The sequence below is a fragment of the Ochotona curzoniae genome, unplaced genomic scaffold (assembly GCF_017591425.1).
Source record: "Ochotona curzoniae isolate NIBS_2020 unplaced genomic scaffold, NIBS_Ocur_1.0 scaffold_3890, whole genome shotgun sequence".
Lineage (NCBI taxonomy): Eukaryota > Metazoa > Chordata > Mammalia > Lagomorpha > Ochotonidae > Ochotona > Ochotona curzoniae.
In genome coordinates this window covers 24264159-24281356 of record NW_024467115.1, presented here as the reverse complement: position 1 = coordinate 24281356, position 17198 = coordinate 24264159, and the positions used below count along the sequence as shown (strand labels likewise).

Here is a 17198-nt window from a genome sequence, read left to right as displayed (position 1 = left end):
TCAGACAAGAAACACCACCTAGAACTTGGATGTGTTGGATTTTCTGATGAAATTAGTTTCAGGGAAACAGTGACAGGATTATATGGACATCTGGTTCACTGGAGAGATTTATATGCTTTCCTAACTGCACCCAATCATTTATCTAGACAGACTCTGGCCAGATTTCACTCTGTGACAAATGTCCTCTACATTAATTATCTTTGAAGATTTATTAACATCATTAAGCACATGTGGAAAAGTATTATGCAATATTGAAAATCTGGAATAATGGATAAAGTACAAAGATAGTAGAAAACAGAAAAAAAAAGATTTTATTCCCTAACAAGGTACTCACCTTCCAAAAAGTAAGAAATTATTCAAAACATATACACCCTTTATTAAACCAGTCTCTTTTCCCCAGCACCCCATTTCAGTCTAAAGTTTTTAAACAGAAGATATGCCTGTTTAAATCAATTTAATTTGTGTCCACTACTAAAGGCATTTCTAATTCAACTAAAGCACAGAAAATGTTGAACCAATCTGTAGAAGGTTCTGTATGCCTACACAATAGATCTCAAAATTCATTCACTGATAAAGCCACATAGCACATATTCTCCCAGTGCTGCACTTGGCCCTGTAACAACACTTACACATGAATTCAATTTCCAAGTCAGGACCTGCCAATTCACAAGACCCTATTGAGTAATGGCTAGAACAACGTCATAATCTCCATCATAGCATGGAAACAAGAAGGTTCCACGACTTTCAGAAGACAACAGAATCCACTACTATGCTCACTGTTAACATATCTCATCTCACCAACTTCTCACCGAGGTTCAGTCTTCTCATCAAATTCACTGACTTTGACACAGTTATTTTACCCTCCCAACTGAAAGGTGACAGGGAAAAAGAGCGAACCCAGGGAAGATGCAAACCAATTCTCCCAATGTACAATGTTGAGGGAGAAGCAAAGAATCCATGACTATGCCTGGCACAACTCTAGTACCTAATTTGTTATAATTATTCAAAGAATTGGGGTTGGCACAATGACACAGCAGGCTAATCCTAAAACCTACAGTGCTGGCATCACATAAGGGTGATGTTGCTTCATGTCTCAGCTGCTCCACTTCTGATTCATCTCTCTGCTTATGGACTGGGAAAGCCGTGGATAATGACTAAAGTCCTTGGGACCCTGCACCTATATGAAAGACCTGGAAGACTCTCCTGGCATTGAGCATCAAATTGGCTCATCTCTGGTCATTTAGAGGATGAAGCAGCAAATGGAAGACCCTTCTCTATCTCTAATTCTCTCCCTGCAAAATCTGCCTTTCAAATAAAATAAATAAATCTTTGAAAAAAAGGAATGAAGGAAGGAAGGAAGGAAGGAAGGAAGGAAGGAAGGAAGGAAGGAAGGAAGGAAACAATTTGCATCTCAAGGGAATGTCAGTCTTGTCAAGTAACTGACAAATTACTCTTGAAAGCAGTACCGAAATAGGGGTGACCGTACTCAGGATAACAAGCAATCTGCTAGGATGAATTCATTCATTAGAATAAAGAATTTAACCTTTACTATTAATATATGGATTGACAAGAACCTATTTGCACGATTTTGAAATAAATGACCCTACACTGAACAAATCGGATACGTAGTACATACGTGTTTGCAGACTATTGATTATTTAAGCAGATAAGTGATTTACAGAAACACATTACAGTACTTTATTTTTATTGTATATAGTTATATTGTCTATAGTAACAGTAACAAGATTAAATGCTAGGTCTGGCACCATGGCCTAGTGGCTAAAGTCCTCACCCTGGGATCCCATATGGGCACTGGTTTTAATCCCGGCAGCCCCACTTCCCATCCAGCTCCCTGCTTGTGGCCCGGGGAAAGCAGTCAAGGATGGCTCAGGGCTTTGGGACCCTGCACCTGCGTGGGAGACCTAGAAGTTCCTAGAAGTTCGGCTTCAGATCGGCACAGCACCTGTTGCTGCGCTCACTTGGGGAGTGAACCATTGGAAGGAAGATCTTCCTCTCTGTCTCTCCTCCTCTGTATATATTACAAAGTCAGATATACAATCTTAAAAAAAAAAAAGATTAAATGCTATTGTTTAAAAATTATCAAACTGGGGTCCGACACGATGGCCTAGTGACTAAAGTCCTCGCCTTGAATGCGCTGGGATCCCATACGGGCGCCGGTTCTAGTCCCAGTGGTTCCACTTCCCATCCAGCTCCCTGTTTCTGGCCAGGGAGTGCAGTTGAGGATGGCCCAGGGCTTTGGGACCCCGCACCCATATGGGAGACCCAGAAGAAGTTCCTGGTTCCCGGCTTCGGATCAGCACAGCACCGGCTGTTGCAGCTCACTTGGGGAGTGAATCATCGGATGGAGGATCTTCCTCTCTGTCTCTCCTCCTCTCTGTGCATCTCACTTTGTAATAAAAACAAATAAATCTTTAAAAAAAAATTATCAAACTGGATTTTTTTTTTAGGATTTACTCACTGTTGGAGAGTGAGAGAGACAGAAACCTTTTATTCCCTGATTCACTCCCCAAGATGGATACAACAGCTAGGACTGAGCCAGGCTGAAACCAGAAGCCAGGAGCTTCTTCTGGAAGTCCTGCATGAGAACAGATGTGCAGCTACTTGAGCCATCTTCTGCTGCTTTTCCAGGCCATTAGCAAGGAGCTGTGTTGGAGTTGGAACACCCAGGTCTCACACTGGTTAGACACAGGAATCTGACTTCCCAGGCTGTGGTTTTACCCACCACAAAAAAAAGTGTCCACCATCAAACCATCATCCCTAATTCTATTCTAGTCATTTGTGGCTTTGGTCAAGAAGTGGCATAGCAGTCCTCCAAAGCACTCACCTTTATTGAAATGAGGTACATAACATGTCTTTCAAAGCTAGACCCAAGGTTCAATGAAAAAGCTGCATTGCAAAACTATTATTCTTTCCTCCTTTCTGAGTCACAAATTCACTAATGTATTCATTAATATATTAACGTATTTCAAGCACAGCAACAACTGTTTAGTCTTAGTGGCCATGAAGCTCAAATTCCACATCTGAGTGCCTGAGTTCCAGTTCAACTTCACTTCCACTTCCTGCTGATAAAGAAACTGGGAGACAGCAGTGAGAGCTCAAGTACTAGGCTCCTGCACTCACTTGGGAGACCTGGGTTGGGGTGGCAGACCAAGTCCAGCTGCCATCACTTGAGGTGTTTGGTAACAAACCAATAGATGAAAATTCTACCCCTCTTCCCTTAAAAAAATACATATAGACATTCATTAATTAGCTAATTATATTTTATTCCAAATACAAGTTAACTCTATTCAACTATTTTTTAAAGTCCCGCTACTAAATACAATGCCCTGAAATGGATGGGTCAAATACCCTTAATGGTATGGTTAACTGTAAATCCATCTCTTCCCTGTTGTCAAAATTAAGTTTTGTTTGTCACCCTCATTAAAATAAATATTCCTCCAAAGGATGAGGCTTCTAAAATCTCCCTCAGCAATGGATTTTAAAATCGGTAGTATCTCAGGGATTTTGGTTCAATGACTCCATAAAAAATACACACACAGACATACACATATGTAATTAGTTTGTGTAAAGATTTCACTTTTTAAAAAAGGTTCTGCTACCTACAGAATTTTCTGGAAATTTTTTTCCTCTGGCAAAGAGAAAAGCATTAAAATGTTCATTTTGTCAAACTTTAAATATCACTTAATGCCACCATCTAAACAACATGGAAAATAAAATCAAGGGCTTTACCTTTTCCCATTTGTTCCACCAGGGTTTGTCCAGTTTGGTTCAACTCATCCAACCTCGGTCTTCTTTCTGTCTCCTCTTTCTCTAATCCCTGGAGACAAAAATCACACTCTAAGAATACTGCAAACATTCTTCTTACCACAACGTTGATGCTATGCTAAATCATCATGTGTACTGTTAACCCCGAAGCCCTTGTTGGAATTTCCAAGTTCACCTACAAGAATACTACAGTTCTAAACTAGAAAATTCCAGGCACTTCAGAGATGAAAACATCCGAAAAGGTAATTTGGACAATGAAAACAGCAACTATTAAATTCAGGTTTCTTTTTAATAAGAAAAAGAAATTGGACATCATGAGTTATGATCAAGAGGAAATAAGTAAATTTAATGATCCAGGGTATCAAGTTACATTCATAGCCTGAGTACACCACAGCAAAAAACAATAGTTTCAGTCAAAAAAAACTGGACATGTTACAAGAGACCACTGAGCAGAAATTAATTAAAAGATGAATATTTTGAGCCCCTGTATTATTGTTAGTATTACATTATTTCAAGGATATTCCATTAATTTTAACCACTAACATATTTCTACAAAATTTATAAAAGACTACATTTTAACACTTAAAAACCATTTCGTTTATATATATGGTGTGCCTTTTAATTTTAATATAATTACCCCCTTGGTTATTGGTTCCAGAACCCAGTGGATAGTGAATTCTCTGGATATTCAAGTCCCCTTAAATAAAACGGTATAGGCATAGCATAAGATCTATGTACATCCTCATAAACGCTCATCTCTAGATGGCTTATAATGTCTGATACAACATAAATAACTGCTGTACCCTATTATTTACGAATTAATAATGAGACAAAAATCTGTATATGTTCAGCACACAGGACATGAAGAGGCCAACAACACTGAAATAAAGAATGCTAATAACAGACAAAGGATCCATGAGGGTGTGTCTGTACATCACTTCACTTCAGTCATTCAAGCTCAGACTCTGCTTCCTAGAAACTTTCTGGAAAACTTTTTCTATCTACAATCGGTTGGAGCTGTGGAGGTGGAAGTCACAGAAATAAAGGGCTGAATATATATTTTCTAACTTAATCTTATTTAAAGAGAATATATTGAATGAGTTTTGAGACTAGAAATATTTTATTGTTATTCAGAAGGCAAAGCATCTTTAGCATAGCACAAAATCATAGATTATCAAGCACAGATAATTGTGGAGGCAAATCAGCTAGAACATCGTAAAAATAACTGATCACCTCAGGAAGGATTCCTTACAACCTATGTCAAGGAGCAAAGATCCAATGACAGGTGAATTCAAATTTTACAGCACAGTTCTAACAGCTGTCTGATGGTGACATTTATTTAAAGGAGGCTGTGCATCGCATTCTATCTGTATGCCGACAGTGAATCCTACTTGATGAAACAGCTTATTCACTAGGATATTTCTGTTTTATGTTTTACCTTCAACTTCTTCTTCATTTCTGAAGTCTCTTGCATCTTCTTAAACTCTTTCATCTCTATGGTCTGAATGGCAGTCTTTGATTTCAAGATCCAGCCGAAGAGCTCTGCACTTACAGCATCAAACCTAGTTGAAGATTCAGATGTTACCATTTGTCATTCACTTTCCATGAAGGGAGGGTAGGATGGAAAGTATCATTATACTCCCAACTCTAGAGTTGGAAATATGTGAAGTTTGATCACTTTTTACAAATAAAATGTTTGTTTTTTAAAGATAAAGCAACTCTATGTCCATCAGGTATATACCCTAAACACTCCGTAGAATCCCTCCCAGAAATTCAGTAGCCATGCAAACTAAGACCACACATTTACAACTAAAAGCAGTCATGACATTATTCTTAATAAATACATTAAAAATTTTCAACTTGTCTAACTTTATAAGGGTTAGAGCAATGTTTCAAACTGACAGATCTGTGAATTCCTAGAAAACAATTTGGATAGATAAGAATGGGAATGACCAGTACAGAAACCACTAAAGTTAGTGTCTGCTTTTTCCAATAATTCGATCTTTTTAGGCACCTGCCTGGACTCCCGATATGAAGGTGAACCAGAGGCAAAGAGCAGCCCTCAAGGAGCGTCCAGTCCAGGAAGCAATGCAGGCTGCCGAGTGCATTAACCCCAGGAACTGTCAAGCCCAAGTACTTGGGCCATTCCTGTGCTGCTTTCCCATGTATATTAGAACTGCAGCAACTGGGACTACAACTGGCACACACCTGGGATGCCAGTATCACCAGTAACTCTACTTCTTCTAGAGAAGGGGAAGAGCACCAAGAAATCATAGATTTAAAATGACCTTGGTGACTTAGTCAATACCTGCTGTCAACTTAAGCAAGAGTAATAACAGGAAGTGACTGCCCTACTGTGGCTGAGCGAGAACCAGGTACGAGCAACAACCAGGGACACAAAGGGAAACCAGGCCACCACACTGAAGTCCCATTATCCAGGATTCAAAACTACTTAAGCAATCCATATTGAGACAAACAGATCAAACATATGAAGAGTTTCAGAAACCCATCACACTAGGAACGGTTAAGGACAGTTTGGAATTTGGAATAATGAAAAGCAGAATAGGACATTTTTCTCCCACTGCTGAAAAGGGCATACACTGTGCAGGGACAATGGGGCTCTGTTCTGGTTCAGAAAATACACATGAGCAGCCTCAGAGGGGTATGGTTTGGGGAATGAAGATAAGCTTTCTAATAACAAGATACAATTGCCCTCTACTGTAATGAACTGGATGTAGTTGAGTTTTGTTCATCCAGGAATGAACTAAAGGAATGTCTGCCCCAATCACATCACAAGTCAATGACTATGGCCCTCTCAGCTGTTCACCCATGCCACACTGAGTTCCTAAGAATACAGCTGCAAAGACTGCCATACACAAACAGGTGCAACCTGCCATGTATGCAAGGCAGGGAAAAGGGACAGAATCACAGCCAGGGAGACCCAGGGAGTAGCATGGCAAGGCTGTGGGAGAAAGCCAATACCCCAAAGACAGCAGAGTGCTCTGAGCATATCCTCCAATTGAAAGCACCCTGACTCAGGGCTTTCTACAATGTGGCCTAATAATGATCCCTTTGTTGAAGTCTCTTTGGGTGTGGTATCCTGTCCCTTGGAACAGAAAGCGCCCTACAGGATAAAGTCTTATTTAAATTCAGCTTTCACAAGTCTGCATTCCAGCCTTCTAGAACTTTCTGTCCCAAAAGCAGAACGTCAGCTATGGAAAGATACGCTGCAAGTTACACAGGAGGGAATAGGCACCCAGGAAGCATATGACCCATGCTAATATCAATATCAGCTTCGTGCTGCCTCACCTCCCAAATGAAGGCTGCACAGCTGCAGCATGCAACGTAGAGGCACAAAGGTCTTGCACAGAGATGCTAATTGGGAGGCGAAAGCACAATGTTGTACTCAAAATCAAAGGCATCTGATAAAAGTGGAATCCCAGGACAAGTGTTTGTGCTATGCTCAGTTTAGTCTGAGTCTGGGAGAGCCACATTTTATTTTGAAGTGCCTAGGGAATGATGGTCACCCCACTTTTGATCCAGCTTCCTGCTAAGGCACCTGTGGAGCAGCAAGTGATAGCAACATACTTGGTTTCCATCACTCACACTGGAAACCCTGATAGAATTCCTGGCTCCTAGCATTAGCTTAGCCAACAATGGCTGCTAAGGACATTGGGGGAGTGAATCAGTAGGTGGAAGATGGAATAAATGCTGTGTGTGTACGTGTGTGTGTGTGTGTGTGTGTGTGTGTGTGTGTGTGGCTTTCTACCACTCTGCCTCTCAAATAAATAATCTTTTTTAAAGTTGGAAAATCCGATTTTAACAAATACTCTTATGAAAAGTCTGTCTTTTCACTTTTTATCAGAGCACTGCAATTCAGTTTTGAAGGGAGTTTGAACAGTATTACTCAAACCCGCTTATTAAGGAATAACAGCTGCAGTGAAGGTCAAGTACAGGAGCTAGAACACATTCTAGCTTAATAGAATGACTTTAGGAATGCTCCCTAGGTGGTGTTTGTGATGATGATTCTCAAAGATGCTGTGTTTCCTCTTGATCAATAAGACAAAAAGACACTTTATTCCAGAGATGGACCCTGAAGCCAAGAGCAAAGAATCTATTCATGCATCTGGCAAAGAAAATAACACAAAACATGAAAAAGAATGAGAGGTAAAAAGGAAGAATTAGTTCCCTGAATTAAGTAATTTTTTAACAATGAGAAGAAGAAGAAAGAAATTCACAAACAGTATGGAATCTAGCTGAAGCAAAACTTGTCAGAAGTATGAATTAGGGGGGGGAAAAAAAGAGGAGTTTTGAACCACCACGCCATCCCAGAGTAAGACGGCACAGGATGAAAGAAGAATTCTGCATCAGTTCTCCAGATAAAGCATGGAGAAGAACCCCCCAAGATGACTATGGAGCTCAGTAGTGTGATGCAGAAAGTTTCAGAGACTCGGGGCCATTAGAGGCTCAGGAGTTGAAATTCCATGATGGTAACTGGTCTAAATTCACGACTGTTAGTGCTGAGCACAGAACAAGGACAAGGCATCGACCACGTGGCATGCAGCACAGGGTCTGGGCACTGGGCCGGCTCTCACTTTTTCTTGGCTTCAGTATCCACATGGATCTGCCTCTTCTTGGGTGGCGGTGGCGGAGGCAGTTCTTGCTTGGACTTCTTCATGGTCACCTTTTCTCGGACATGCACAGTCTCCAGAAGATCCTGCTGGGCAATCTGAGACATCCCCAGCTTGGCCACAGCCTGAGTCACCTGCAATGATGACCAAGCAAAGCTTGAATGTTTTACAAACAGAGAACTTGAACTCGCCTCTCCAGGAGCCACACAACCTCCCTTTACAAATGTACAAAGCAGGTACCTGCACATACCCACGGTTATGTCATCATCCTGAATTTTATTCCCTTCCTTTTTGTGGTGCAATGTATTTATTTCTTAAAGTTAAATTAACATGAAATACTTGTACATTTTAAGGGGCACGGTACAAAATATACATTAATATATACAACATAAATCAATCATACCAGGCAATTAGCTCTTCCCTTTATGGCAAACATAATTACACATTGTTCTCTGTATATGTGTGTGTCCACATACATCATGTGTTATTTAATTACATATTATTCTCTGTGCATGTGTGTGTGTGCACAAAAAACATGTGTTATTTGTTTATTTCTGGCTTATATCACTGAATATAATGTTCTCCAATTCCTAGCAATGTTCTTACAATATCACGATTCATTCTTTCTGATGGCTGAATTAACATTCCATTGTATAAATACACTTATTTATTTTTAAAAATTTATTTGCCCTAGGGAGAGTAGCTTTCTCTGGTCCTTACTTAGTTCCAACTTTAGATCCCCACCCTCTCCTGCAGTGACAATCAGGGTCACTCCGGAGCCCTCCCCCGCCCCCCAAAAAAGAAAAAAAATGTAGAATAGATAGACGGAGAACAACAAGGAAAGCTTGGAACCAGACAGGAAATAGTCAGCGTGGATTCATGTAGACTTTACTAGGTGGAACACAGATTAGTTACTCCTCACTGGGGTATTGAAGACCCCTGTTAAAACTGTTCTACGCCTCAACTGTTGACATATGCCTTATTAGAGTTATAAGCCAGTTTAGACTATCCTAACATCTGCCAAGTTCAACAAAATTATGCTTCAACACTATAAACTGCTAAATACTAAAATGAAAATAGACACAAGACAGGTGAATAGTACCATATAGCCATTTTAAGGTGTACAGCAGCTGGTTCTGTATATAAACTAAAACTGAAATGCCAATGAAGTAGTCACAGGCTGTGGTTAAGAACTTGTATTTTTTTAACATACTGGTTACTCAATACCATGCAATTAATTCCATAATGTTGTAAATTGTTGTTGATGTTTTGTTGGGACTTTCCATTGATCAGGATGATATTCTGCCAGCTCTAGCTTCAGACCAGAGATGGTCTCCCCAAGAAATCGCTCAATTTATCTGGACAATATGATGCTGGACTCTATGCTTGGTATATGCTTGCAATGAAAGAATCTTGACTGAATTTGAACTGTAACACTGCAACAAGATAGAGGTATCCACCATGGGAGGGAGGGTACCTTGGGGGGAGGGTATGGGAAGGGGTTGGGGGAATCCCAGAGCCTATGAAACTGTGTCACATAATGCAATGTAATGCATTTGTAAAAATACAACAAAAAATTTTTTAAAATTATTTGCTTATTTCAAAATCAGAACTACAGACAGGGAGAGCTATATACACAGAGACAACTTTTATCTAGCGGCTCCCTCCTAGAAGGCCACAGCTGCCAGTGCTGGGTCGGCACAAAGCCAGGAATCACGAGCCATTTTCTGGTCTCCCATATGTGCAGCAGGGGCCCAAACATGTGAGCCATCTCCCACTGATTTTATCAGGCCATCTGCAGGGAGCTGCATCAGAAGGGAAGCAGCTGGGACATGAAAGGTGCCCTGCAGCATCACAGGCAACAGCGTAACCCACTGAGCCACAGTGCAAGTCCTATACCAGATTTTCTTTAATCATCACCACACTAATTCCAAAACAGCTTCATCACTGCAAAAAGAAACCCCATGCTCAGCTGCAATCACTTCCCATTCCTCATTCCCTATTCCTTCAACTCTTAACAATCAATAATCTGCTCAGGTGAATTTGCCTATTTCATACAGAGAATCATGGTGCATATAACACTATGACTTTGTTGTTTTATGATTTTAATGCTCATTTATGTTTTAGCATGTGTCAATAACTCATCTGTATTGCCAAGGGATACTGTGCTACATGATGTGACCATATTTTGTCTGTCTATTCATCTGTCACTCAACATTCAGGTTGTAATTTCAGGATATAAAGAAACATGCTGGGCATGGCGTGGTAGCCTAGCAGCTAAAGTCCTCGCCTTGCATGTGCCAGGACCCCTTGTGGACACCAGTTCTAATCGCAGCAGCCCTGCTTCCCATCTAGCTTCCTGTTTGTAGCCTGGGAAAGCAGTGGAGGAAAGCCCAAAGCCGTGGGACCTTGCACCTGCATGGGAGACCCAGAAGAAGCTCCTGGCTCCAGGCTTAGTATTGGCTCAGTTCTGGCCCATGCAGCCACTTGGGGAGTGACTCAGTAGACAGAGGATCTTCCTCTCTGTCTCTCCTCTTCTTTGTATATCTGCCATTCCAATAAAAATAAATAAATCTTTAAAAAAGGAAAAATGCTCTTATAAACATTCATGTTTAAAGCACAATTTTATTTTTGATCAATTCACTAAAACATCTTTAAGATTAACCTAATTATTTAAGATTTTAAACAGATTTATGCTATATTTGTCATCAATTGCTGTGTATTAATTTAGTGGATATTAGCAAGCTTTTTGAAGATAAGAAACTGGTTTAGAAAGCAGAAGGAAAGTTTCACACATCAATTATTTGTCAGGTATAACACCTTTAGTATGTTTAACTTACCTACTATTGTTATTTCCTACAACTTACAACTAACATTCATCTGAATATTAAAATCTAAATTCTTAGTAGCACAACATACTGGCCAAATCAAAAGTACCTGGTTGGAAGAATCTTCTAGTCTCTGAACCAAAGAATCCCATCTCTGAGTTAGTTCCTCCGCGTCACTGTTGATCTTCTGAGATGCCTTGGGGTTATCAACTAACTGACCCACATCTTGGCCAATCTCACTCAGCTGATCCAATGTTTGGCGCTTCATTTCCATGTCTTCCTTCAAAATCTAGAATTGTAGATATTCATTAGATTATTTTTCTCAATAGAACTTGATCTTCCTGTTCTCCTGTCATATGTACATTGTCTAGTGAAATCCATAGATCGTATAGTTCACTATGCTAACATACAAGACTCCTGGCTCCAGATCACTGGCTCCAGTGGTAGGTGCTGAGTCATTATCAATATTTACCAGGAGATAAATAACTAAGACATAAAAAACTAAGACATCACAGGTTTATAACAGGGAGAGTGAGAACACACCACTTACCGCCAGACGTCGGACACTGACACTTAGTTCCTTTTGGTCTTTAAAGTTGCTGGTTTGGACTTTATTTAAAGCCTCTTCTTTTTCAGTTAGCCAAGCTTTCAACAGGCACTACAGGTAACAACAAAAATTGGAAATATAACTGGGGAATCATTCAACTCAGTCAAGTTCCCATTTCAAACACATTTATTCTACTAGAGAAGTCACTCTAGTCTAAGGAGAGGAAAGACTTCAAATACAATTTAAGATCCAGAAAAGCATATTTCCGTAAAATATTACCCTTTTCAAATTTGCAACAAATAGGCCTGACATAATTCTCATGGAGGTAGATGGAAGGAAATGGCCAAATCCAACTACTTAAGTTTCCAGAAGAAGTACATCATAACTCGGCTGAGATAAACGAAAGCTCAAAGCTGTCTTATAAGGCACTCCTCCAGAAGAGAATGAAAGGGATGTCAAGATACACATCCAAAATCACCTGGCTAGTTAACGGTCAAGCTGGAGGAGTTACGGACCCTGAAACCAGTGGTCTTTCCACAACATCAGGCAGACATCCAATGTCAGCAGGAATTAAAAACAAAGGCAGAAGTCTGAGGATGACCCAAAGTCACTAGGGAGATGTCTACACGTCACTGGACAAGAATGCATGCTCTATAAGTTAAGCATATTGAGTAATACTGAGAAATAAACTTAAAGGCATGTTGGAAAACGATGATGACTACTTGGGCTAATTCTTTCTGAAATTTATTATCTGCCACAGAAATTCTTCTCTGTAAGCTGGAGGTCAAACAAAAAAAGGGGTTTCTGTTTGAAGTAAGAACAATTCTTTCTTAACTATTTAATCAACTTATTTAACACTGATATTCCATCCAAAGAAAACAAAAATTAGGGAAGTAAAGCATATACACAAGTTATAGGACCTGTCCTCTGTCTAATGCAGGTGCCACAATCAAAATGATGTCAGTAAGGAAACACTCCCAGATTTTAATGGTGTTTTAACTATTCAGTCAACATCATTTCCACACACAAAAAAATTATTTCCACATTTTTGGAATAGTTTGCCTGGGCAAAGTCCAACACCACAAATTCCTTGATGATCAATGCACATCCTGCCATTATTAAAGGAAAATGTTCGCAAACCTTTATGACTCTGAGACTTGAATGCACGTTTCCAACTAAACGCAAACATTTGCAAACAGAAACATTCAGAAATCAGAACCAGGTTCATTATTTGATCCTTAATAAACTGCTGAGCAAAAGTGGGGGAGTAGTGATTAGTAATTTATATTTAGACAGATTTTGTAACTTACTTTTCAAGATGCAGTATCTACCACCATATTTGGTAAACCACAAAATGTTATACCCTTGGGTTTTTATCCTCCAGAAGAGAATACAGTTGCTTTTTGTGGGTGGAAATGAAATGCATTTAAAAGAATCAAAATAGACACTGGGCAGTGTGGGAAAAGCGTATCTGCTTATTTTCTAAACCACAACTGTTTGACATTTGAGGAGAAAAGTTCTGCTTATTTGTATTCTATTTTGATGGTTGCTTCTTCTAAAAGGAAAAGTTTATTAAGAATGGGAAAAGGACCACCACTTGGACGGAAAATTAAGGTGACAACTTTGTGCTAAGTTCCATTTAGAATAACGCCCAGTGGGATCAACATACAAAGGTGTGGCTAAAAGTATTTTCTCATTAATTCTAGTATTTAATCTGGTTAAAATCAAAGCAAAAGATAATTGTGATCACTAATTCACAAAGTATTGCGTGTATTCACTTATTTACCAAGCATAAACCATATGCTAGAAAACTGTGTGAATGCAAATTCAGATACATGACTCAACTCAAATCCAATAATAATGTCAAATCATGGAAACAGTATGTCTGAGTCATAACATTCCAGATAACTAACTCAGATGAAATTTAGGATGATTACCATGGAACAATATAACAATCTCTCTCTGTGAATAAGCTGCATGATCTATTATAAAATAGACATTTTGAAACAACAATTATTTATATATTTTCCTTTCAAGAAAAGTAAACAGGCCAACTATAGTCTCAAGCCCTAATAAAACACAGGTTAGTTTTCACCATCTGTCTAGCCATAATGGGCAACAATTTCATACCTGCTCTTCCAGTAATTCCTGCCACAACATATTGATTTCTTGTAACCTATTCCATCGCTCTTCGGTCCAACGGCACACCGCCGTCCAACGCTCCCCAAGTTTCTAAGAAAGGAAAAAAGCATTCTCTATCAATTGCCTGGAGAGTAACACAATCATTTAAGCAACCCGTAACTTGTTTTTTCTTACAATGCCGCAACTTAGGGGGGACATTCTTACAGAAGTTTCTAAAAGTAACACATGAATACTATGGTTGTATAGGTAGAAAAACTTTCTACAGAGCTTAATTATTTCATTGTATATGGTAGGAAAGCAAAACAAGACCTCCATGTCACATTTTATTTATTTGTTTGTTTATTTTTAGAAACACGATGACAGAGAAAGAAGGGAGAATCAGAGAGAGAGAGAGATCTTTCTTTGACTATTCATAACCCAGCCAGATTTGGGGCAGAACTCTAGGCTATTCTCCAGTGTGGGTAGCAGAAACCCAAGTCCACTGGGCCATCAACTGCTGCCTATCAGGCATGGTAGGGGGCCTCTTGAACAGAAGCAGCTGAGCCAGCACTGACCTGGGAATTCCAATATGAAATGCAGGCACTCCAAGAGGTAGGTTAACCTACCAAGCTTTAACATTGGTCACTAAACTGTAAGTTTTACATTAAATTCCTCTTCCTTTCATTTTACTATACTTTCAAATGAGAATGTAACATTTAAAAATATTTTCCTTAAATAAACATATCTAGGTTTTTATTTCAAAATATTCAGTCTATCATTGCTTTTTAAAAAATCTGTATCAATTATATTTTAGAGCCACTTTGTGCATGCCAATGACACTTGTATTTGTCATTCCAAAAATCTGGAAAAAAAAATTTTTTTACTTTACAATTACTTATTTTAACTAAATGCCTACTTGGTTTATTATGTTCACACTATATGATCCGTAGTTAACAGCCATTAACATCTAAATTACATCTAAAAAAGTATAAGCAATACAAGATCAATTTAACTATTTAAACATTTTTCATGGTGATTTCCTCAAAATATTTTCCCAACTTTTTAAACGAATGATTCACAAGATAAGCTTATTTCTAACTTACTTAAACATGAACAGAAACTACTTAATTCACATGAAAATTATGATACTTGATACAAATAGCAGCTTTTAAGAGTTCATAAAAGAAAAATTGAAGACAGGTCTTCAATCATAGCATGATAAGTGATTTTCTATTTAAAGCTCAGAAGGGTTACTTAATCTCTCTTAATTTTTGTTTCCTCAGTGTCAAAGAATCTCAACATGACTGCCTGCCTCTCACATTACTCTAATAACTACACATTTCCACAAAAAAGTCTCAGAGCCACTGGACAACTTTACCATTACAAACAAAAAGAAATTCTCAAGATAAAATCATGATCTGAAAGTTAATGAGACTCAACTTGACAATATGACAGCAGGTTATCTAACCACCATCCAAATGAAATAACAAAAAACTATCTTTATGAAGATCGAAAAGTAAATTATTGTGTGCTGACTTCAGTGGCATTTGTACTACCGTTATGCTAAAACTGCAAAAGAAAAGAGAGAAGAGAGAGGATAAGCTATTGTCTTTGTTCAACAAGCAGCAATCTGTTGAGGTTCCCAAATCTGTTGAAATTTACACCTGGTTATGAAAGAGTCTAGAAAATTGTGCACAGCTTTTTTAATCCCACATTTCAGATTTGCTCCCAGGGATCAAGTCTGTGTAAAGTCCTAAAATCCAGATTTTCACAGATACTTAATGATTCTGAGCAAAACACTCTGTGGTCCACTTCTTAAGTTCTTGTGCTTTCCAACTCTTGCCATTACACAGGTAGGAGATGGAGCCAGCAGCCATCCCCACATAGTCACGCCAGTGGCTGATGGCAGGGAATCTAAACATGGGCTGTGGAACCTCAATCCTATCCTTCTCCATAAATACTGAGACAGGGCATGAAGAACACTGGCATGGAGCTGGGCCTCAGGCTGCCCTGTTTTACAGGACCCTTACCTGTAAATGCCCCTCCAGGGCAGCGGTTGCACTCTCGCCACTGTTTTCATCCACAATCACCACCATGTGAGTTAATGAATTCACCTTCACCTGTTCAGCCTCCAGGTCATTTTGCAAACTCTAGGAAAAAAAAAAAAGATAAAGCACAAGTTCTGCTCTTTCAAACATACCTGTTTAAAATCTACTCAGTTGTCAATAGTAAATAAGAATATGCGATGACGCATCATATTTAAATTCCCAGTTGTTACCCTATGTGTCTATTAATAAAGTAAGCTGATTATACATCAAAATGGGTTCTGTCGTAATGAACTGCAAATGAGATGTCATGTTTATTTCAAGTTCGGCCCAAAGAAAGATAATAACATTAAAAAATAATGTAGAAGAGGATTTTTTTTTTAAATCCAGAGCTTAAACATACAGTCAGAGATTATTTTACTAGGGCAGTATGGTATAAAATGAGATACACAGAGCAGGCATGTGGCCTAGCAGTTAAGAACCTCGCTAGTGGTTAGTCCACGTAAGAGCATCTGGGGTTATTCCCAAGCTCCATTTCCAGCTCCTGCCTCCAGTTCCTGCCAATGGGATGCAAGCAGGAGGTAATGACTGAAGGAATCGGTCTCCTGCTGCTCATACTGGAGACCTAAATTAAAGTTTCCAGCTCCTAGCTTTGGATCTGGTTCAGTCTGGACGTTGTGGAAATTTACGGAGTGAACCAGCAGATAGCAGTTTTCTGTTTCTCTTTGCCTCGCCAGTAAATAATTAAAAAAAAAAAAAAAACATGAGAGATAAGTAGATTGCTACAATCAGAAGTTATTCTGATATGCTAACTAAGAAAGCAAACTAAGTATGTGCAGTTCCCATCTCACCAAGGCAAACCCAGATTGAATTCCTAATATCAGCAACTACTGTCAGGCAATTTTTAAAAAGAATATCCTCATTGTTACCAAATACCTCTGAAGTTGTGTTTATAACTAAAGTTCTATTTATTACAGAGGAATTCTTCTCTCTCTTTCCTTGTCTTCTGTAAAAAGTTACCTCCCAAACTTGTGAGCAAACTAAACTGTCCAACAAACTATGGTTGCTGAGTGTGTCTGATGCTCTTCTGTCTCTAAGAATTGTCCACAGCTTTCTTGAGAGAATTAGCCGCAGACACCTCTCAAGACATGCTACTTCACCCACACCTGCATCAGTGTCAACAAAGCAGGGTACCGAAACCCCTTCCTAAATCCCATGAAACATACACATTCATAACGTT

General features: G+C 39.1%; 1 protein-coding gene across 9 annotated transcripts in view; it reads right to left on the bottom strand.

Annotated features, from left to right (window-relative positions):
- The window catches only part of UTRN (utrophin), a 491247-nt gene that overhangs the window by 329344 nt on the left and 144705 nt on the right, over positions 1-17198 (bottom strand). For all 9 annotated transcript variants that reach the window (XM_040965592.1, XM_040965598.1, XM_040965593.1 and 6 more), the window contains 7 exons: positions 15944-16063; positions 13923-14024; positions 11796-11903; positions 11355-11534; positions 8382-8551; positions 5225-5348; positions 3751-3838 (listed from right to left, as the gene is read on the bottom strand). In XM_040965592.1, the coding sequence (XP_040821526.1) occupies positions 3751-3838; positions 5225-5348; positions 8382-8551; positions 11355-11534; positions 11796-11903; positions 13923-14024; positions 15944-16063 (892 nt within the window). The remainder of the gene's footprint in view (positions 1-3750; positions 3839-5224; positions 5349-8381; positions 8552-11354; positions 11535-11795; positions 11904-13922; positions 14025-15943; positions 16064-17198) is intronic.